Consider the following 23,375-nt stretch of genomic DNA (forward strand, 5'->3'; position numbering starts at 1 on the left):
TACTTCCTGCTTCTTCACACACATGCTCTCCAGTACAGGTTAGCTCTGAGTGTTAGCGATGCTAATGTAAACACAGACCATATTATGTCCAAAACAGTCGGGCATTGTTTCTGATAGCAACGTTTCTGATTGGGCCGTGGGTCCACATTTCAGATATTACGTCATATCGGACGCAAATCTGGATCAGCTCCGTTGTTCCCCGTTTTTAGAGATGTGGGTACGGAGGAAAAGAGAGAGGGTTTTATTTTCTGACGCTGCGTGAGTTCCCCGACACACCGGGGACACACATCTGTATAAAAGACATCAAAAAGTGCATTTTGCATGATAGGTCCCCTTTAAATGGCACAGTATGCAAATCTCTATGTTCTGTTCTTCTTTACCTGGAACTCCGCCGTCTTGGGGTTGGCGATGTGAACCGCTCTCGTCTCGGAGATTTTCTTCCCAAGCTTGTCTGATATATCTTCTGTGGAGCACTGCAGGAGGAGAGGAGGACGGATCCTTATAATGATCAAACTCTTTGGTGTGCTACTGTTACATTAACAGGTGGAGGAGAGTCATAAAGTTATCAAGGTGGCTTATTAATGCCTGGTGTGGTGACTGTTTCCACTCAATATCACCATGGATTGATTCTGTGATTTGTAGTTAAACGTATATATAGACCCAAATATGTATATATGTTCATTTTAATTAATATCTTATTTTAAAGTGACTTATATATAACAGTATATAATTATTTTTTTACCTTTAATTGTTTTAATCTCTAATCTGTGTGAATCTCTGCTGTCCTGTTTTTCATCCTTACCCTGTTGCTGTTAAACTACTGGAGTGGAGAGCACCAGCTGGGCGTAACTCTACGTACAACGATGTGGAACCGAAGGTTAAGACCAAACTAAAGTTGTGACTAGGGATGGGTATCGTTAAGGTTTTAACGGTACTACTACTTGCATCGATACCGCTTATCGGTCCGGTCTTTTAACGGTTCTCTTATCGGTTCTTTTGGAGAACAAAATAAGGTAAACTAACTAAACAAATTGTGAACAAAACTAACATTGCTTTTTATTTAAATTAAATAAATAATATTTCAAATCAAAAGAAACAACAATGTTTTAACAAATCGTATTAAATAATGTGATGACAGAATAGCTGAAACTTTAACTAAATAAATAACTCAGTTTCCTCTCATCATTAACCCATGTTTGTATCATGTAGTTAACTCCGTGTTGCTGCTGGCATACATAACACCTGACGTGGAAACGTTACTCGTGGACGGGGCTACAGAGCTACTAGAAAGACAGTCGAACCCGGTGCATTCCTCCGTCTGGATGTGGAGCACTTTTGATAAATGTTTAGACACATTGCTCGTGTTACTTTACCCCTTACATGCTAAACTCTTATTGCACTTTTGGTAACGAGCATCGAGACGGGTAAAGTTTAACCACACCTCGGAGCGTGTTCTCTCGGCCATCTCCACCGTGTGTGTGTGTTGCTGCATGTAGCAGCTGCGTGTGTGTAAACTGCCCCGCCCCCTCGCAAGCAGGCGGGGGACTGGATTGGAAAGATCGAAAATAATCGCAGAAGCATTTTGCAGTCTTTTTGCATATTAGAAACGGAGTTGGCGAAACTAAAACTGCAATATAATGTTTGTGTAGCAATAATACATACGACATATTTTAGATGTCTCCAGTACCGATAAAAAGACCGATAACGTCGGAGCTTAACGGTACCAGTCTTTAATAATTCAGCCCCGGGGCCCGTTTAATACCGGGGCTCGGTACCCATCCCTAGTTATGACTAGTGCACCACTTAGAGTTACTAATTTCTCCATCGGTAAAATTCATTTTTCTCTTCTTTTGGTTTCCGTTATCCATGACTTCGTTATCCAAGTCTTAGCTTGCTTTTTAATGGAGGAGATCGAGTGTTAAATTATGTAGACGTGTGTTGCTTGGCAACAATTACTGTTTTGCGTGTATTCACGTGGACGCGCATCTTAAGACCAGGCGCAGCTACGACCGAGACTAGTCAGGCTTGGTGCACTCGGTGTAAATTCGAATCACTAAGTCGGACGTAGCTAAGCCCGACGTTAGAGTTAAGACCTACTTTTTTACGCCCAGCTGAAGCACTCCACTCCTGAATTTCCCCACAGGGATTAATAAAGGTCCATCTTATCATTACACGTTACTTGTTAGACGCTTTTATCCAAAGTGACTTACATACATTCAGTACTGTGTGCAATCTCCACAGAAGCACTTTGGGGAGAAGTGTCTTTCCCAGAGACACAACATTTGTCATTGTATTTTTGATTTTATCTTAAATTGCATCAATCTCTAATCTGTGCTGTTTTTCATTCTCACCCTGTTGCTGTTGAACTAATGAATTCCCCCACGAGGATTAATAAAGGTCCATCTTATCTTATGGGCCCAATTGCACCATCTAGTGCTCAAAACATCCTTTCAATCGTGTTTTATTGTCAAAGTGTATACATTTGTTTTATCTTCAAGGTCTACTGTATATTTTCTACTTTTTAATGCCGTTTTAATTCTATTTTGAGATGTGTAAATTCTAGTATTGTTTATTGCTGTTTTTTATGCAGCTGAAACGCAAACATTTCCCAATAATCTTATCTTAAAACAAACGATAAAAACATACAATGGGCACAGCAGCTGTTGTACAGACAGATTAACCCATAGCCACCTTAAACTACTGGTATCTGGTTATTGCATCAGTTATTTAATCTCTATAACGATGCGTTTCTTGTTCTTACCAGGGCGAAGTTGAGAGCCTCAGTGAAGCCAGCCGCTGCCAGGTCCTGTCTCAACAGCTCCGTCAGTTTATTCAGAGGGAACTGGGAAGATATTACATTGCATTATTATATATTAGATATAGAGCAAATACATAAGAAAACACACCATGGTGAATGAGATACAGCAATATTATGGGCTGGGTGAAACGCTTTGATTTAGATTATTATTAGACACCTAACGGCCCGTACACACTGCAGCTTTTGGCGATTTGTCCACCGCTTCCAGCGCGTCTCCGCCCATTGACTTTGAATGGGGATGACGTCACTTTCCCTCGCTTGTCGCCGAACTGCATTGTGGGGGGGCGAGGCGAAGATTTCCAGGATGTTCAGGATTCCAAAGTTGAACAATGTTCAACTTTTGAGGCTGAGCTGAAAGCGACAGCCAATCAGATCCGTTTATGCAAATCTGACAGTTCAAGCGCTAGCCAATCAAACCGCGTGCAAGCTGGGAGAACCAGACCCGCAGTTCATTTCTATATTCCACAAAAATGGAGGAGAACTTAGTTATTGCGGTAGCAAATCACCCGGTTCTTTATGACCAGTCCCTATTTACTTACCGGGATACAAACCGGAGGAACCAGGCATGGGGGGAGGTGGCAGAGGCAGTGGGTGAAACTGGTAGGTTTTCGCTTGTTTGGGAATTTTATATCCAGTTTACTTCGTTGCTAGTTTACTTCGTTGCTAGCAAGCATAGACAGTATCATTAGCCAGCATGGAATGTAGCATAAAATAGCACCATAAACATTAATCTCATAAATGTTCAAAATGTTAAAAAATAAATGTTCATCATAGCCCTTCCTATTTGACAATAGTGTAGAAGAACCGGGTTTTTTTGCTTTGTATGTCGGGGGCGGGATATTCATGTGATATTCATGTGATTGGTTGTTGGTCGCGAAATCCCCAAGCTGTCAGACACGCCCAGCTCCAGGATTTTCAAGATTTGGTCAAAGCTGCTGTGTGGACACACCGTAGGGGACCCAAGTGTGTCTACAGTGGGAGTTATTGTTTGATAACTTTTTTTGAAGTTTTTTGTTAATTGTCATTTCGTTTTTTACTGGATTTTTATTTTATTTAGAAATTCCAGATTGTCTGACAGTGAAAATTAGGGATGCACGATATTGGTTTTTTGAAACCGATACCGATAACTTCCTGCTTCTCAAGACCGATACCGATAATAATATAATATATATATTAAATGTACCTGTAGTTTTTGCACACCTGGTGGTAAAAAAAGACTAGTAGTGAGCAAAATGAAGTTAGAGATCGTTTTAGCCCTGGGGTCGTCTCTGGCAAACTTCTTGCCTTTTTCAAAAGCCTCGTCGATAGGTAAAAGCCCCGGTGCCTTTGCAGCTGGCTTTGGATTCGCCGCTAGTTTAGCAGCGCAGGCGTCTTCGTACGCTTTTAACACACCATCGTAGCGATGGCGATGTTTCAGGTTGGAAGTATTATAGCTCGTTGCCTTTTTCCCTCCTCGTGGAACTTCTGCATTTGTTAATACAAATAGCAAGCAAACTATCTAACTCTGAAACTTTGAAATAGTCCCATACCACCGACGACATGTTTGTTTACTGTCCTGGCTTCACGGCCGCACACCATTTACGTCACAGCCAGGCATGAGTTAGGGAGCGCTGGATTTGTGAAGAACTCCCCTCTTCCTAAACCACTAATACCACAGTACTGGCAAACCGGGAGGAGCCGAGTGAAAAACAAGCGCCCCTCATCCCAATCCACACCGCAGTACTTTTTCTTCTTTTTTTACCCAAAAAATATATTGTATATTATCGGGGCTATTAATACTGGTATCGGGTTTATCGGGATGACGTCATAATTCCTAATATCGGACCGATAATTATCGGGCCGATAATTATCGTGCACCACTAGTGAAAATAGGTCTTCGGAAATGTATTATCATTTAGTTTGACTGGTATCCAATATAAATAAAATAAATGTCTCTGAAATACGATTTTGTTTAATTATCTATCTTCTTATTTAATTTTTTGATCCTCTATATATATATATATATATATATATATATATATATATATATATATATATATATATATGTATTTTCCACTTTTATTGCCAGAAAGGTTATTTTATTTTGAAGTCTACTCCCTTTTTTTATCCAAATGTAATAAACAAATGCATCTTATGTCATACACACTCACGCCCTGAAACACTAACGAAACAATTCATATTTGTACTCATTGTTTTGTTGTCATTTACTACATCCCACCATGGATGTTTAATAAGAACTGGATACAGCGTGGGAGGCGGGGTCTCGTTCCTTCCTATGAGAGCTGCTCATTGGCGCATGAGGACAAAATGGGCCAACTTTTGAGAGAGCAAAACGTCACAAATTACCCATCATGCCTAGCTGTCAGAGCATAAGAACCCGTATGTGCGCTCACAGAGCATGCGCCCCTTAAGCCCCGCCCCCCGAGCTCCCACTCTTGGATCAGTAGAATGAATGGAGAGAGAAAATATATCTAGATTCGGCTTTTAGTGCATTTTACAACTTTAAAAAAGGACTGAATGATTCTAATAAGGGCTATAAAATAGTTCATACTGGGTAGTTTATTTAGATTAAAGGGGACCTATCATGCAAAACGCACTTTTGTACGTCTTTTATACATGAATATGTGTCCCCGGTGTTCCAGGGAACTCACCAAGTGTCAGAAAACACAACCCTCTCTATTTTCCTCAATAAATAATAAAATCTGTCCAGGAACTACAGATGAAAAATAGCCTCTTGGGACATTTACAGAAATGTTGATTAATGTCCCTGTAAAATAAATAAGTAAATCGCAGGCACCTGATTGGCCACGGTGTATGTGCGTGGCGTGGTGTAGGGGATGTTGTTGAAGCCGTACGCCATGGCGGCGTCCTCCATGATGTCACAGGCGTGAATCACGTCTGAGCGCGTGGGCGGGATCTCGACCTCGATCTCGTCGCCGACCCCCGTGACCTCGGAGCGGAGACACATCTTCGTCAGCAGCCGAGCGATCGTCTCCGTGGACTCGCTGTCCGGAGAGAACGGACCGTTGTTAATACAAAAATAATAAGAGGACGAGCAGCTGGACTTTCAAGATTCAAGGCTTTGATTGACATTTCTTGTACCGTCTTAAACCTTCCTTAGAATATTTTATGAATTGTAAGGTGTCCTTGGGTGCTTTGAAAGGCATAGAATTAATTATTATTATTTATTATTATTATTATTTGTACATAGCTACAGTGTAGATATGTCAATGAAAATCTTAGGTCACAGGCTCCTCCTCCAACAGTGCAACACAATAAAACAGATACAATAGTGCAAGTAAATACAAATTAAATAGAATAGAAAGAGTGTAAGGAGAGTCTATATACAAGTAATTGGAATATGATATATTAGGTAAATAATTTGTAAGTGGCAAACAGTTTGTAGACTGTGTCGTTGTGAAGTAGATTTGCTCAAGTACTGTACATAAGGAAAGATTTAGAGAACTTGTACTTTAATTGAATGCACATTTTTACTTTTATCAAGCGTTTGCTGAATCTGACTTTGGAACAGTTGTAGAGAAAATATCTCTTACAAAAAAGTAAGAAAAGTTTAAGATAAGAACACCAATATGTTCTGGCATGAGCCAACGGTTTCAAAATGCAATTCAATACTTAAACCCGTGGAAAACAATACTATACGGCGATATATTCAAAACGATATTACAGACCAATCTTTTTAATCTGGATTTGAGTCATGTTATAAACCTTGTATTTTAAGATGTAGTCATTGGTCTTACATTTTATTTTATTTCTCTTTCGACTCCACTTCGAGCGATAGAATTATTAACAAAGCACTTTTATACTAATAAAGGACTGGCTTATCTAAAGCCAGTTGAGTAGCACTTGAAATGTTTGGCTCTATGAAACCTGATGTACTTTATGATTCTGTTTTCTTCTAGGTTGTGTCTTCCTGGTCGAATGTACTTATTGTAAGTCGCTTTGGATAAAAGCGTCAGCTAAATGCAATGTAATTTTAACCCTGGTATTTATTTGTATTTTATTAGATTTATTTATTTGTGCTGCAAACTTGTTTTTATAATAATAATGCATTACATTTTATTATTAGAGCGCTTTTACAGGTGCTCAAAGCGCTTTACAAGTACACATTACACATATTAGACATGTAAGAGTCATTACTGCGGACATTACCCACAGGAGCAAATGCGGGTAAAGTGTCTTGCCCAAGGACACAACGGCCTGACGCAGTGGCGGCCGAGGCGGGATTCGAACTGGAGTTCACCAACGCCCCTTGATCTGATAACCACTGCGCCAAAACCGCCCCAAGCCCCCAACCGCCCCCAACCGCATTTATGTATGCATCCATTTTATTTATTATGTGGAGCACTTGATGTTTGCATAAAAGGTGCCAAAAAAATCTGCACATCCCTCCACTTTAACATTTCATAGTGTGTGTTCTTATATAATCACTGTACTTAGTTTAATGTATATTTCGTGTAAATATGTTCTTGTTTTTTTTATTTTAAAATAAAACATTTAAAAGTTTTTTTTTTTGTAATACTGCGTAGGACTGCAATAATATACTGCAAGTGTTTAAAATATTCTTCCTCCTTAAATACAAATTAACTGCAAACTTTAAGATTCACCTGCACTAAAACCAATCACAAACCATTCCTTTCTTTTAAAGTGAGTTTGCATGTTGAGCAAATGCATCTTAAAGATTTACTTGCATATATTTTACTCTCATCTTGTGACACATTGCAGGTACAAAGGACTCACTTGATGCCGACTTTCCTGTTGACGAAGTCGCTGGACAGCTTCTCCTTCCTGTAGGCCAACTCCTGAAGAGCACAGCAGAGATTTAGCAGACAGAAGAAGAAAGTTATGTCATGTGTTTATTGAAGTTGAAAGATGGAAAAAGTGAGTACAGTACTGGGTATATGCAGGTCTGTCCGTCCGGGTACACCACCTCCGCCTCCTCGACCCTGAGGAGCAGGAAACAGAAGGAAATATCACCGTAACTGTAATATTAGGAAGGTTTTGTAGAGAGATATAGTATGAGGGCGCTAACGTCACTTCCGACCATAATAATAATATGGATTTTTATAGCGCTTTCCCTAGTGCTCAAAGACGCTTCACATAAAATCAGAACAGAAACAATACAAAGAAAACTGTGCAAAATACTGCATTAGAGCGATGCGGAAAACAATAGTAACAAGTAACATGTAATAGTGGCCGTTTCTCAATCGCGAGGATGCTTGCTTGGTAGCACATGTCTTCCGAGTCACTTCCTTCAGAAGCTAGGCTAAGAATACTTCCTGGCATTTGGAAAACGAAGAGTGGAACAGGCGAGCAAGTGTGCGTCATATGAGAGGCCCCGCCTTACATTTTCCACCACAGATTTGGGGAAATTGGTCCGTGCGCAAAGCATTGTGGGGATTTGAAGGACGCGAAGTCTACCCATGTGCAGCCTCGAAATTACCCCCAAACCAAGGACGCGGCCTCGGTGGAATTCCAAGTATGCTGGAGATTGGAACAGTCCTTCGGCGGCACTCGATGACGTAGCATGCTTGAAATATTGGCTTGGACGCCAGTTTTCTCGCGATTGAGAAACGGCCAGTGTCTTCATGTCTTCAAGCTGCCGAGTCATAAATTGCACCTCAAACTACACATAAATCCAGAGCTGCGGTTTCTTTACTTCCTCTACAGAACAACAAACAAATCTATCTCTGCCGTCAGACGATCTATTCGACACCATTTTTATATTTTTAGAGTAATTATTCAGTTATTTGAGGAACAGAAATGTTGTTTTCTGGCATCACTTTAACATTTTAGGGGGTAAATCTGCACTTTGGTATGAGGGCACACCCCGATAGTAAGAGTTAACCGGTTTAGACAAGACTATGATATTCATTCATTTAGTTATTTAAAGGGGACCTATAATGCAAAATGCAGTTTTTGATTTATGTGTCCCCAGTGTGTCAGCGTCAGAAAATAAAACCCTCTCTCTTTTCCTCCGTACCCAAATCTCAAAAAATGGGGGAACAACGGAGCTGATACAGATTTGCGTCCGATATGACGTAATATCTGAAATGTGGACCCACGGCCCAATCAGAAACGTTGCTTTCAGAAACAATGCCCGACTGTTTTGGACGTAATATGGTCGGTGTTTACATTAGCATCACTAACACTCAGAGCTAACCTGTACTGGAGAGCATGTGCGTGAAGAATAGTGCTGGGGGGAAACGATTATTTTGAAAACGATTAATCGGGCGATTATTTGATCGATTAGTCGACTAATCTAACGATTATTTTTCTGTTGTTCAATTCATAAAAAACGTAATGTAAAAAAAAAAATTTTCACGATACTGTGTCTCAGGGGATCTTAATATTTAAGAACCTATTAATGTGTTATACCAGATTAACGGAAATAATCTCAGCTAACTGACGATACAAACCATGTTTACCAAAACAAAACACAAGTCTCATAAGAAGCATCTAAATGACCCCTGAGCGAAAAATGCTAACGGACATTGGCACAGAACTCAAGATAAAAGTACCCTTATTACTTATCGTAGCTGCACATACAAGATATCCGATTAAAGCTGAGACTCCACAGATTATGTAGGTATATAGTATCATCACTGAGTGATCCGGACTCGCGACAGGGGAAGCAAATACAGTCATCACAACACGTACCTTCACAGAGCTTCTAGGGAGATCGTCTCACCACCGTAATCTGATCAAAAGACGTGTTCAATGGCAATAAAATGAGAAAAAACGCGGCTGAATCGGTTAATCCATAGGTTTTTAACGTCTATGTATAAAAAAATGATTGAATTTATAATCCATAATTCCATTTTATGTAAAAAATCGGAGAGCAAATGCTAGCTGCTAATGGTAGCCACCACAGCTAGCTGCTGCTTCCGGTCTAGGCTATGCAGTCTCAGTGAGATATAAATATATAAATATCTTTGCGTTTTGGACTAACTTTAAAATATTCCCATGCTTTTGAAGACCTAGGGCGAGATGTTTTCATTTGGGGGCTTCGTGCGCAATCCTGTGAGGAGGAGGTGGTAGCCGTTTCAGTCTCCATTGTGTTTGAAGTGCGATTGCGAACTGCTTTTTGCTTTGGGTGACCCACGTGTGTGTAGCGACGCGTCGACGCGGAAATATGTCGTCGACGATATTTTGAAGTCGACGCGTCGCTACATCACTAGTGAAGAAGCAGGAAGTAAAAAGGAACTCACCTTGTGGTATAACCGGCAAGAGAGAAAGCCTTTGAGCTCCATACTGTTTCAGATTCTTGATAATCCATGATATGGCGTTTCATCACGGCAGCATTTAGTTTAGACAGTAGCTGCCGCGTCCCGCATGAGCTCAGACCCCTCCTTTTTTATTTTATCAATTTTTGCATGATAGGTCCCCTTTAAGACTTACGTGAAAGGCTGTGAACAATACTCGCTGAACATGGTCACCATCATGTCCAACACGATCTTTGCCTGGATAGAAAACAGGAGAATACGTTTTAAACATTTAAACGTTAACTGAAACTCATATTGAAGTGATTTCCGTCTCAGTTGTACCTTAGTCAGGTCTGTCGCCGTGCACTCCACAAACACGTTCTTCGTCTTCAGGGTGATTTTCGAATGGTCACCTGGAAAAACACACAATTATTAATATAAAAAGAGACGATTACAACACGTTTTTTTTGCCAGAGCTGCAACAAGTAGTCTGCTAATTGATTTACAGATTTTTGGGGATAATTTACTATTCCTCTGTCACATTTAATGCAAGGAAAAGGCTAAAAGTGTAGTTTTCAGTCTCTCAAAATGTGGATATTTGATGCTTTTTTGTGATTTATATAATACCAATATGAATATCTAAGGGATTTTTGATGAACAAAAAAAAGACAGTTAAAGAAATCAATTTGGATTTAAAGAAAGTTGGACATTTTTCACATTTTAAAGACCACAATTAAAATAAATAAATAATTAGGCAGATTAATCAATCATTAAAACAATCGTTTGTTTGATTCCTGTTAGAAATTAAAATCAATGTTGATATGGCGTAATTTGAATTAAATACACTATTTAATTTAAATCAGTTTTATTCTGAAAGACCGGAAGTTCACTAACTATTAACTTAATACTTTTATTCTGAAAATTCTTCACTTCTGGTTAGCATTAGCATGTGGCGAAATGCTACATTTTCAAACCGTGAATCAAAGGTGAAATGACATGTGATGTTGTACACTGAGCACACTGGGATTAGCACTCATTTATTGCCGCTGAATAACGTTTATTAGGGAATGTTTAAATAACCACAGACACCAGAATGATGTAATTTAGCAACAGAAAAAGGCAGGAATTGCATTGGACCCGCCCCCCGACGACGCCGGCCAATAGGAGAAGACCTCAGATAACAACAGGAAGAGCGAGCCAAGAATTGATCTCTTCTACCTGCTGACCTGGGCTGACGGGAGATGGGGAGAGGGTCTCCACTTGCAATTTCATTTTGTACACCACCGCATCTTTTGTGTAATTAAATGCTGTTAACTTTTATAAGCTTCCCTGGACTCTTTTCAGTCTCTCCTGCCTTCAGGGTTCATTCCCTAATAAAAAAAAGCATTTCATTAAATAGGAATTCATACGTTTATATACATTTTTTGAATGTTATTATCATTGTTTATTACATATTTGCATGTATTTAATTAAAACTAAGTGAAACTATGTTATTGTGTTAGCTGTTGAGTCTGATCTCGGATGTTTCTGAGCTTAGAAAAATACTGATCACGTCTCTTTATATTTTAGAAAACAGGCAGGAATGAAGGCGGTGCTCACCGTTGATGATGGGGGGCATGGAGAGGACGATACCGTTGCTGTCGTAGATGACGGGGTACAGCGGCTTGTCTTCGATGATGTGGAGGTAATGTCTCAGGTGGCTGTCTGTCTGCAGGAGTCGGAAGAGAAAAAGGAATTTAAGAACCACTTATAAAGACAAACGGCTCTTCTGACAAATGTTACCGTCAAGAAAATGTATCACACGTCTAATTCAGTTATATTGTGTACGAGTTGTTTGGCTTAACAGTGGCTGAACATGTTTTCTCCATGGTTGATAAGCACATCTCTGAAAATCCTTTGTATATTTCGGTTGCGAGACATTAGTTTAGTTTATTACATGACTTAGATGAATACTCGATTCTGATTGGTCAATTCAGAACATGTGACACGTTGTTAATCCAGTAGTACAGACCGCTGTCTTGGACTTATTGACCGTTGTTAAGGACGCTCACGGCCCGTCCACACTACAGCTTCGACAGCTTCAAAAACGGTTTCCAACGCGTCTGCCCATTCACTTTGAATGGGGTGACGTCACTTTTCGCCGAACTGCATTGTGGGAAGCAGAGCGGAGCTTTCCTGGCGTTTCAGGCTGCAAAAGTTGAGTAATGTTCAACTTTTGAAGCTTCTGAAGCTTTCGGTGGAAGCGTCAGCCAATCAAATCATATGCCAGTACAAGCTCTAGCCAATCAAACCGCTGCTTGTGTGTCAGGGGCGGGAGATTCATGTGATTGGTTGTTGGTCGAGCTTCAGACACGCCCAGCTCCAAGCTTTTTTTTAAGCTGTAGTGTGGACGGGCCGTAAGTCTGCAGAAAGAAGTTTGGTCGATTTAACTGTTTTTCAAAATGTAACAGTTTGAAAAGCAAGCCAACTGTCTGCTTGTCTTTAGTTTTCTGCTGTCGTGTGATAGCAACATGGAGGATTCTAACATTACTTTGAATATATTTGGAGAGCACAGTAATTTGGAGGAATGGTTAGTGGCTGATGAGTCCCCAGTGAAGAAAAGAAAAAGACAAGAGGGACAAGAAAACAGCGGAGAAGTAAGAGAGGCGAAAAGACACAGAGATTTGAATGACAGAGAAATCGACCAAATTGAAGAGGACCGGCATGAATTGAATACAAACCGGAACACATTATGGGCGATGAAACTATTTAAAGACTGGCTGGTTGAAAAAACACAACTAACAGAGTTTGACAGCTGCGCGGCAGAAACCCTCAACACACAGCTGCGGTCCTTTCACGCAACGGTCCAGACCTCAAACGGCAAAACCTATTCAGTTGCCAGTTACTTTAGCATTAGGGCAGGGATATCAAGACACTGTCCAGGGTTTGACTAAATGAACTGCACTACTTTTAAAACAAGCAACGATGTTTTCACATTTTGGAGATTTTGAGAAAAAGTCCGAATTTTGAGAAAAAATCCGAATTTTGAGAAATTGAGGAAAAGTCCGAATTTTTTAAGACTAGAAGAAGAACCGGTATTCCTCCATCTTGTGACTGTGTAACTCCCTCTCTTGGATATCAGCATGTGAAGGACACTGTTCAGGAACTAGTTGATGCTCTGTATGTGACGACTAGGGTTGAATACCGTTGGAATCGAAATGTTGGAACCGGTTCCAACATTTCGATTCCAACGGCATCATTTAGAAATGTGAATTTCGGTTCCGCTTTTCGATGCCTGAGGAAATGTTTCTCGCCGCTCTCCGTAGCCTACTGTATGACTGCGGCAGGGCGGGAAATGTAGCGTTGTACCTACACTTCCTACAGCGTAACCTGGGACCAGGGCCGGCCCATCGCACTGGCGGTATAGATGTTCGCCTAGGGCGCCAGATCTGTGGAGGCGCTGCGCTGACAGCTCTGGGAGAAAAAAAAAAATGTTTTGACCGTTGGTGCTCATCCTAATTTTCGCCTTGATGTAACAATATTCATAATTAAGTAAATGTAACACCCTTTTCATCCCGGTTACACTTTTCATTTGCCCTGTACGATGGGCGCTGTAAGTGATGAAAATGGGGGATGTTGGCTTATCTGGCGCCCGCAGCTCATAGCCAAAGTGGGAGCGAGCGAGGGAGAAAGGGAGGGCGCTGTTGTTATTAGCATCTGGTGCTAGCTGCTCTAACGGAAGAAGATGTTTCTACAATGATGTGGAGGGAGAGTCCTCTCCAGTCAGACTGAGAGGCTGATAACTACAGCTCATTGAGGTAAAGGACTCTGAGTGTTTAGATAGTTCACTTTAGTCTAAGTTATCTCAGTGGGTCTCAAACGTTTTGATCACAATTTATGTAAACACATATTTCCAAGGCACTCCTTTATAATTATTGGGATAAAACAGGTTTGAAATCATTCCAATGTATACTAGAGGACAGTAAACCAGACATATCGTTTTAAACTGGAAAGATTAAAAAATATGCATAAATAAAATAGTAAAATAAGATATGAATGAACAACAAAAATAAAATACATTACATGTATTTGTTATTGGCTATGGTGGGTTACTGGTTATGTTCACATACTTATTTAATTATTAAAATGTAAACCGATCTTTTTCATATGGGTGTTTAGAGTTGTACCCCTAGATCTAGTAATTCTGCTTAAAGTGCACCAGATTGAAGCATTTGACTTTGAAATGTTCAAACCTTTCTTCCCGGTATGCCTGAGAGGCAGATATGCTTGTTTTTCTCAACAAGAACTGTTTTTAAATGGGGGGGGGGGGGTTCCTTTAAAAGTTGGACTGTTGTAGCTTCAGTGGTTCTCAGGTTACAGTTACATAGCAGTGAATATAAACAGACTGATTAATGTGAATATTACTGTAAACTAACCTGTGTAAAAGTTTCTCGAATAAATGTAATTTTTTTGGTGGAAGAAGCATGTATACTTTTTTTACCCTGCCCCTCAAAGAATCGGAATTGAGAACCGTTAAGAACCGGAATCGAAAAGTGGAATCGGAATCGTGGAAATTCAAACGATACCCAACCCTAGTGATGACTACTTCCATTCTGGAGAGGATCACAAATACATAAGCCTCATCTCAATACTTCTCCTCGACTCCTCCTTTCCCTCACTCGCGTCCCTTCCTTGCATCTTAGCTCCGCCTCCGTAAGATGCGAGCGAGAGACACGAGGAGGAGACGCAAGGACAGAGGAGTCCTCAGGTATTGATTGGGATGTCCTCGTTCACTCAAACGTCACTCTTAAACGACGTCTGTTAATGATGACATGTGCACAGCTGTATCCCCTCTCATCGGGCTTAACTGAATAACCTTTAGAACCGGCCCATTTCTGGGTAAATATTTATTTAAATGAATTAATCTTTCTCTTGTTAGTCAAGGAATTCAATGATGGTTGGTCCTGCTTTTGTGTTCCGTTTTGGTGTAAAATGTAGCCTACATTTAAATAAAAATATAATTATAGTAATGTGAAAGCCTTTACTCTGAACATGTGTGTCCTGTAGATCCCCACATTCACCACAAACCCACGTTCAGGACTGTGGATTTTAAATAATTTAACTCCTGAATATCTTAACACAAAACTATACATATAATTGTTATTTATCAAGATCTAGCCATTTATGAAATAGCTTTCTTAATAGCTACGTTTTAGTGACGTTCAAGATCATTAAACATGATTTAAATTGTTAGTATAACCTTAAGAAATGAATTGCACATAATAATTCCCACGGAGCTGTGAGCACTTATACATTTATGTGACGCTTTTCCACTCATCTTCCAGTTGTCGGTTGAAATCGACCAGCTGTGAAGGTGGGGGCGGGGCTTTTATACGCGAGTAGTGAAAACACTTCCGCGTAATCTGCTCTCGTGTATCCTCCCTTTCGTCCCCTTTCGTCTCCTCCCTCACCCCTCCTCCCTCACCCCTCCTCGACTCCTCCGTGTGCATTTCAGCTATTGGGACGTCCTTCAAAATGGAGTGTCTTGATCGATTTCCAGATCAAGTCCCGGAGGAGGGGAAGAGAGGAGTCGAGCAGGGGTATTGGGATGAGGCTAGTGATCCTGATGTTGAAGCTCAAGCCGGGGACGAGTGATATTTTCATAACGGTAACACTGACCTTGTAGAGGCTCATGAGCTGGGTGGCGGTGTACTCTTTGGTCTGGTTCAGGGGTTTGAAGCTGATTTCTGCAGGGGGTTTGGCGGTGTACGTGAACGGACCGGAGACGGTGTCCAGGTCGTGAGTCCCGATGGCCACCAGGCTCCTCTTCCTGCATCGAGTCAGATATTTAATATTTCAACACCAAGACAAATGGAATAAAGAACAGTACAACAATAATGGTGATAGATATCAAAAGATGTTATCCGATTTGTTTTTATTGCTTCTGAAAAAAAATATCTATTTCCATGTTTTACCAACTCACCTGTATTGTCTTTTAAATGTCATGTTGTTATGAATGTCTAAAGACCTGTACAGCACTTTGAATGGCATTACCTTAGGATATTAAACCATTAAAATGGCCAAATATTAACCTATTTGACTCTAGGAAATATGTTCAAACATGTATAACAACAATGTGATTGAGAACAGATGCTAATACTGTTATTCAAGTTGTTCATAGTAATACAGAAATGAATACTTCTTAGACCATCACCACTATCTAATTGATGGCTTGATACAAAGTGACTATGAAAACGTGTGCTTTGTGTAACAGCTGATCTGACCTGCAGATGTTCTGGTGGAGTTTCTCCTGCAGCTCGATGAAGCTGTCGTAGCTCTCCTGAGTGAAGGTGATGTTCCTCAACACAGCTGCCACAGCATGGGGTCGCACCGCCGCCGTCTGCACAGGAAAATATACAGAAATGATAAGTAAATTCAAAGGTTGTATTGTCATGTGCACAAAGCTACAGTGTAGAAATGGCAATGAAAATATTTTTGACCTGAGCTCCTCCAACAATGCAACATATATAATAAAATACAAAATGAAAAGTAGTGCAAAAAGTCTATATGTGACCCGCTCTATCGAAATCAGTCGGAAGTCGCAACGGCTCATTTCAAAATAAACGTGGATTTACGTAAATAAACTATTTTAAATAAACAAAGTCTTGGCTTTCAGAATATGAAACTTTTATTTCCAAAATCACACGATAAATACATGTTTGAAGACAGGCACCTCTCCCTCGCAATCTGCTCTTCCGCAGCGCCGCCCCCCCTCCCTCCGGCTGACATTATGAATGTACGCGTATAGTAATCATAGATAACACAGCCGGGTCCGTTAGTTTGTTTTCATCTGATTTCAAATAAGCAAAGTCTTGGCTTTCAGAATATTAAACTTGTTTCGGCAAATTCAGATGATAAATACAGCTTTGAAGCTTCGGCATCATTACAAGCGGAGAACGGAGTAACTTAACGTCACAGCAGGCGTAACAACAGCCGGTGTTTCTCGTGAGGGTTTTCCCCGGGAAACAAACACAACACACACACACACACACACACACACACTCACGCTTCCCCTCCAAACGAAAATATCTTCCCTCCGTAGTATTTTGATCATTTGCTAATAACCAATCAGATCGATGGATTCCAGAGAAGAGGAAACTTTAAAAGCCTTTTTCTCAAAATGATGACTCGTGACAGTCATTATATAATGTGACATATTTCGCTTAATATTTGGAGAACAACAACAATCCTGATATCATTAGAAAGCTAGGAATCTCCTCTTTCCAGCAGTGTATACAACTCAAAATGTGTCTTCGGGTCAATGCAACTGGTTTCGATGGAGCAGCTCACATTTACATGTCAATAGAATATGATATGAAGAACAGAATATGTATGTATGTAAATTTAATACGGTTTATTGCGGTGATAACTATTTATATAAATTAGTAGATTGCCAGATGACAACAGGAGTGTTTATCGGGGCACTTAACAGAGCTAAATACACACATGTACCAGATGTTGTTATGGTATAAACCAAACTACTGATAGCTCCAGTGTGTTACCGCCCACCTCCTCTGTGATGATGAGCTTCTGAGGCTCCCCACTGAGCGGGCTAACGCGTCTGTAGCGAGGCGCCTCCAACCTGCAACACAAGCACAAACATTGCACCCTCAAAAAACAGCCATAACAATGTTTTAAAATGTGTATTTTCAATGAGTGGAAACTTAAAAGCCAACTTCAGTCCTGATTATAACTATCTAATATTCATTTTCAGAATTTGAAACCTTAGAAATGCCTCTTTTTTTTTGCATTACGCCATGTTTTTACAAATGAAAAAACATAAAAATGTCATTATTTTCTGTATACTAAATGCCAGCAATTGTATACATTTCTTTATGTATGTTAATGATCAGCAAACAAAAACATTTTCCAGATCCGGCAAAAACGTCGTCCTGTTTTCTGGGAGGACAAAAATCTCCACTTTCTAAAACAGATAGAAATTATTATACATGTTCCACTTTCTTGAGAGGATCATAAATACATGGATCCTGAGATCGAAGCTCAAGCCGGTGACGAGCGATTATTAACATTTTTAAGTATTCAGAAAAAGGCAGAATTTTTAGATTTTGAGAAAAAGTCTGAATCTTTTGAGAAAGTCAAAAGAAATTGAGAAAAAAATCTGAATTTGGGGAGATTGAGAAAAAGTCTGAATCTTTCGATTTTGAGAAAAGTCTGAATTTTTGAAGATTTTGAGAAAAAGTCAGAATTTTTTGAGTGTCAGAATTTGGGGAGATTGAGAAAAAGTTATAATTTTAGATTTTGAGAAAAAGTCAGAATTTGTGAAGATTTTGAGAAAATGTCAGAATTTTTTGAGATTTTGAGAAAAAGTCAGAATGCGATCCATTTTTTACCAACTCGAGCACGTAACTACCAAACTATGGATTTAGTTTCAGAGTTTGAATGACATAAATGCAGGTTTGTTGAACTATTTAATCCCATTTTAATGGAAAAGAGGCACACATCTCTATGGTCAATATCTCCAACCCTCAGCAGCTCACACCAAAACGATCTAGATTAGAAAACAGCGGTACAGGGGCGAGGGGCAAACATGCATTTTAAATACCGGCGTGAACTTTCCATTTAAATCCCTTTAACTCCTTACTTTATCATTCCTGTTGGAAAATACTGAAAGTCCTCTTCCAACATGAGAGTAACATGATAACAAAGGTATCTAAACTGTAGCTGTGAACATGACAGGATGTGTGATTACCTAGAAGAGCATCAGGACTGTTTGAGGCAGATGATAGCTATGTGATTAACATGATGATTCAGCCTCTATGGAGAGAGACATCAAGCATGCTCCTTTCTGACGTGGAGCTAATCTGAAGTAAACAATGAATACTGCTTTCTATTCCTCCATCTTGTGACTGTGTGACTCCCTCTCTTGGATATCAGCATGTGAAGGACACTGTTCAGGAACTACTTGATGCTCTGTGTGTGATGACTGCTTCCATTCTGGAGAGGATCACAGATACATGGATCCTGAGGTTGAAGATCAAGCCGGTGACCAATGAGATGTTTCTAACAATCCCTATAATGTAGCCTTCACAGCAGTACTCAAGTTCACAGAAAAACCTCTCACTTGTTCTTGAAGACCTGCAGTCCTCGGACGAGCCCCTCCAGACACAGCAGGTCGTAGCGGTTAGCAGGAACATCGATCTTATACAGGATGACGTCAGACGCTCCCGAAGCCTTGGAGTCGCCCTGCTCTCGGCTGATTATCTCCTTCTCTGAGGTCTGGAGCGGGGCAGAGCAGAGTTCACGGGTTACAGCTGCAAATACTGATTATTTCCGACATGGATTCATCTAATGATAGGTTAGTTTCAGTTAATGGATGATTGTTTGGCATTTGAAGTGTGAAAAATTGCCAATTCCAACTCCAAATGTCTATTTATGGACCAAACATCCCAACATGATTGGAAAATAGCAGATATCGTCTCATTTTAAAGGCTAAAATCAGTTGTTTTGGTAACATTTACAAATAAGGACTGATGACGCAAAGTGGAGAGAATAGGAATAATGACAAAAATAAAAAAGTGCAATCATTAACATTAAAAAAAAATACGAATATAAACAGAAAAAGTATTTAACCACTTAAAATGTGTTATTGCATAAAAGCATGTGTATTAAAGTGGGTTTTAATACGTGATTTAAAAGAGGTTACATATTCTAAAGCATTATATATTCAGGGTTCATACACTTTTCACCAATGATTTTCAATGACTTCTCCATGACCTTTACCTAATTTTCCATGACCAAAAAAATGACTCTTTCTCAGCGGTACAACTGAAAATGGTTTATTTGAACATGGAACAGGAAAATAAGGTCTGCAACATGTTGAGCCTATCTAAAACAAATCCAATAGTAGGCTTACTAGCTTCTACGCGCTGAAGCAACTAAAACCTCTCACCAGAAAAATACCTCAACAATTAAATGCCATTTTACGTTTCATGCCTATACGATACAGTATTTACTATCATTATAGTATTACTATTTCGGCGATTAAATAACATATAAATTATATTTGAACTTTAGTTACATTTCCATTACTTTTCCAAAACTTTGGGGAAAATATTGTTTTCCATAACTTTTACAGGGCCTGGAATTAGCTTTTTGAATTGCAATGACTTTTCCAGGTTTGTAATGACCGTAAGAACCCTGTATATTATGTTGTTGTTCCTTCTGCAACAAAAATTCTAAATGTGTTGATTTACTAATCTTGGACGCTAGTTTTTAGGCTTCAAAAAGCAACACAAACTTAAATGCAAACAGTGTTTTGATCTTTTTCATTACAGTTCACTCACAATTTCATCCAGCTCCAGCCCATACTCAAAGCACAGCTCGTCAAACTCTACATCAGCTGTAACAACAAAACAAACACTTCATTCATAAAACATTTAAATAAAACAGCAGACTGCTCAGATTTAAATGACAGGAGGAAATGATGCAATCACGGTGTCATCAAACACATGCATGTCAAATATCTAACTAACACTACTTTCTTGATGACATGAATATACACAGGCATACGTTAACATTCACGTTTATATGTGGCATTAATTCCCTTTGTAGTAAAGTCAAAGAACGCTAAAGTTAGCCATTTGTTGCTTACATCAGGCTAATGATTTCATGCGAAACTCTTGAGTTCCTCGGTCTTTTAAAAGCCACAATGACATTAAATAACCCGGCAGATACGTGTCCCATTACTTGAATACGTATTACACATGACTTACTGTATGTTTTGCCCAAAGCTTTGAACAGAAGATCCCTCTTTACTCCGACAGTCGGCATGTTGCGATGCTAATCCTGCTTAGCACAGGGGAAAGGAAGGACCCCGCCAACCGGCTGCAGCTGTCAGGAGAGGTGCCTGACTGAAATACAGTTACTGTAGAAATTACATCCAGTTCTTGATAAATGTCTTTACAGAAACGGGAGAAGTACTCAGATCTTGTACTTGAGTAAAAGTAGAAGTACTCAGATCTTGTACTTGAGTAAAAGTAGAAGTACCAGAGTGTAGGAATACTCTGTTACAGTAAAAGTCCTGCATTCAAAATGTTACTCAAGTAAAAGTAGAAAACTATTATCATCAAAATATAGTGAGAGTAGCGACAGTAAAAGTAGTTGTGCAGATTGGTCCATTTCAGAATAATATATATGATATGTTTTATAATGATTGATCATGAAAGTGTTCTCAAAGCTGGTAAAGGTGCAGCTAGTTTGAATGACTTTGTATACTGCAGGGTAGCTGGTGGATTTACTCCAGGTGGAACTAAAGTCTGATTCAACACTTGATTAGATTTCACATCATTCATCCACATCTGTGAAGTAACTAAAGGTATTACATACATGCAGTGGAGTAAAAGTACACCATTTACCCAGGGTTGCCAACTTTGGGTACCTGGCTGGAGTGAGATTTTGATATCATGGGTTTAATTACACATATGCGCACTAAATGACTGCTATCGTGTCAGTAGCGGGACCTTAGCATATATATAGGATATATATATATACAATATATACAAATACACAATATTGGACACAGAGTATAAAGGGCACAAAGTTTCATTCACTAATGAAAGTCAAACACACTATTTTATTGTGTGCCTGTCGCGATAAGCAATTCATTGACTTATCGTACGATAAATAAAAATGAACTCGATACATTTCCATTTACATGAGGATGTGACTAGCAGTTTGAAAGGATGTACTTGAATTATTATTATATATTATCATTATGTCAGTGGTCTAAAATGACAACGGTGCCGACAATATTATCGTTTATCGCAATAATTTCCGGGAAAATGTATCCAACAAAATTAATTATCGTGAGAGGCCCAGCGTTTTGTTCAGCCGGATGATATCCACATGTCTGCCCTACTTTTATAATTTTCTAATCATAAATCTAATGATGGATTATGGAGATTATCCGGCTGAACAAAACGTGCATCAAACAGGTATGTTTCCCACAGATCTTATTTCGAGCGATTTTCCTAAATCCTATGGAGAAATCCCATTGCTTTTTTGTCGAGGGAACCCGTGCGCAGCTTACTTCCGGGTTTTAGGACGCGTTACTGCACCACTCTATGGGCCCTTCTCACTTCTCTTATTTTTAATTTCCTCGCTCCTCGGTCTCGGTCTCACCGGAAGTTGATTTGTCTGCGCCATCTTGAGTAGCGTCCCAATGGCCTTATTTTTGCGGGAGGAGCGAGGAGCGATAATGGAGGAGCGATAATCAAGGAACCAGCAGACCATCCTCCGATGAAATCCTCAGATACTCGCCCCGCCCCCTTACTGTGTATCGCTCACTGATTGGACGATGCAGTGCATGCACTGATCTGATGCTTCTTGACATGAGAGCAGTTTCCCAGCAGAGTGAAGAAAACACATGAACCTCACGGGAGTTACTCCTCAGTCTATACCGTGTTTTGTTTCAATTCATGTTTCATTTAGTGACAAATATGTGATATGTCTGAACAACAAAGGGGTCAAAAATCATTTTATTCATTTATTGGAAACATTTTCATGATCGCTTTTTTCGTTTTATATTTTCATTTATTGTCATTTCCATTCAGTCAGTCATTAAGTGCTATTAAAATGTTAATGTGCAACATATCCAAACAAACAAACAAAGTGTGCAATCCAATGAATGTTAATCTAACTGGGTTTTGATAGATAACATATCTCTTTTTCTTCTCTCAATTATTTTATTTCTATTGTGCACTCTAATCAATATTAATCCAACTAATGTTCGTTTATTACATTTTAAGAATGGCGTTTATCTTTTTTGAGAATGAGTTCTTATTTTATTTCATGTATTTGGATCTACAACAGATGATACAAATGTTTGTGTCAGTAAATGTGTGCTAACAGAGGCGGGGGTGTGTGTGGAAATAACGGGGACATGAGCTGCTGTCAGACGATCAGCTGTGCGGCGTCATCACAAACGGAAGTCACTTCACGTGACGCTCCGGAGGAAAGGACGTCCCATTGCTCTTAAAACTCATTTCCCTGCTTCTCGTGGTTTCCTTGCGTCTCTCCATGCTTCCTTGGTGGGAGAGACGCAGGGGAACGACGCAAGTGAGGGAAGCAAGGATTCCATTTAACCGAAGTGAGAAGGGCCCTATGGCCCTTTCTCATTTCATCAAATCCCCCTCCTCGACTACTCGACTCCTTGGTCCTCCGGTAGTGACCCGGAAATGAATTTCAGCGCGCCATGTTGAAGGACATCTAATTTCTCTAAATGCACTTCGAGGACCGAGGATCGAGCGTCGAGGAGGCTGGAGCTCTAACCGAGG

General features: G+C 39.8%; 1 protein-coding gene across 1 annotated transcript in view; it reads right to left on the reverse strand.

Annotated features, from left to right (window-relative positions):
* Nucleotides 1-20,944, reverse strand: part of farsb (phenylalanyl-tRNA synthetase subunit beta) — a 47,469-nt gene extending 26,525 nt beyond the window's left edge. The window contains exons 1-14 of the mRNA XM_034206412.1: nt 20,814-20,944; nt 20,385-20,440; nt 19,163-19,317; nt 17,590-17,662; nt 16,305-16,420; nt 15,700-15,850; nt 11,641-11,749; nt 10,384-10,454; nt 10,238-10,299; nt 7,731-7,782; nt 7,577-7,638; nt 5,616-5,823; nt 2,762-2,842; nt 381-473 (exon numbers count right to left, since the gene is read on the reverse strand). Coding sequence (XP_034062303.1) covers nt 381-473; nt 2,762-2,842; nt 5,616-5,823; nt 7,577-7,638; nt 7,731-7,782; nt 10,238-10,299; nt 10,384-10,454; nt 11,641-11,749; nt 15,700-15,850; nt 16,305-16,420; nt 17,590-17,662; nt 19,163-19,317; nt 20,385-20,440; nt 20,814-20,871 — 1,347 coding nt within the window. The 5' untranslated portion in view covers nt 20,872-20,944. The remainder of the gene's footprint in view (nt 1-380; nt 474-2,761; nt 2,843-5,615; nt 5,824-7,576; nt 7,639-7,730; nt 7,783-10,237; nt 10,300-10,383; nt 10,455-11,640; nt 11,750-15,699; nt 15,851-16,304; nt 16,421-17,589; nt 17,663-19,162; nt 19,318-20,384; nt 20,441-20,813) is intronic.
* Between the last annotated feature and the right edge of the window lie 2,431 nt (nt 20,945-23,375).

The sequence above is a fragment of the Gymnodraco acuticeps genome, unplaced genomic scaffold, assembly GCF_902827175.1.
Source record: "Gymnodraco acuticeps unplaced genomic scaffold, fGymAcu1.1, whole genome shotgun sequence".
NCBI classification, from domain to species: domain Eukaryota; kingdom Metazoa; phylum Chordata; class Actinopteri; order Perciformes; family Bathydraconidae; genus Gymnodraco; species Gymnodraco acuticeps.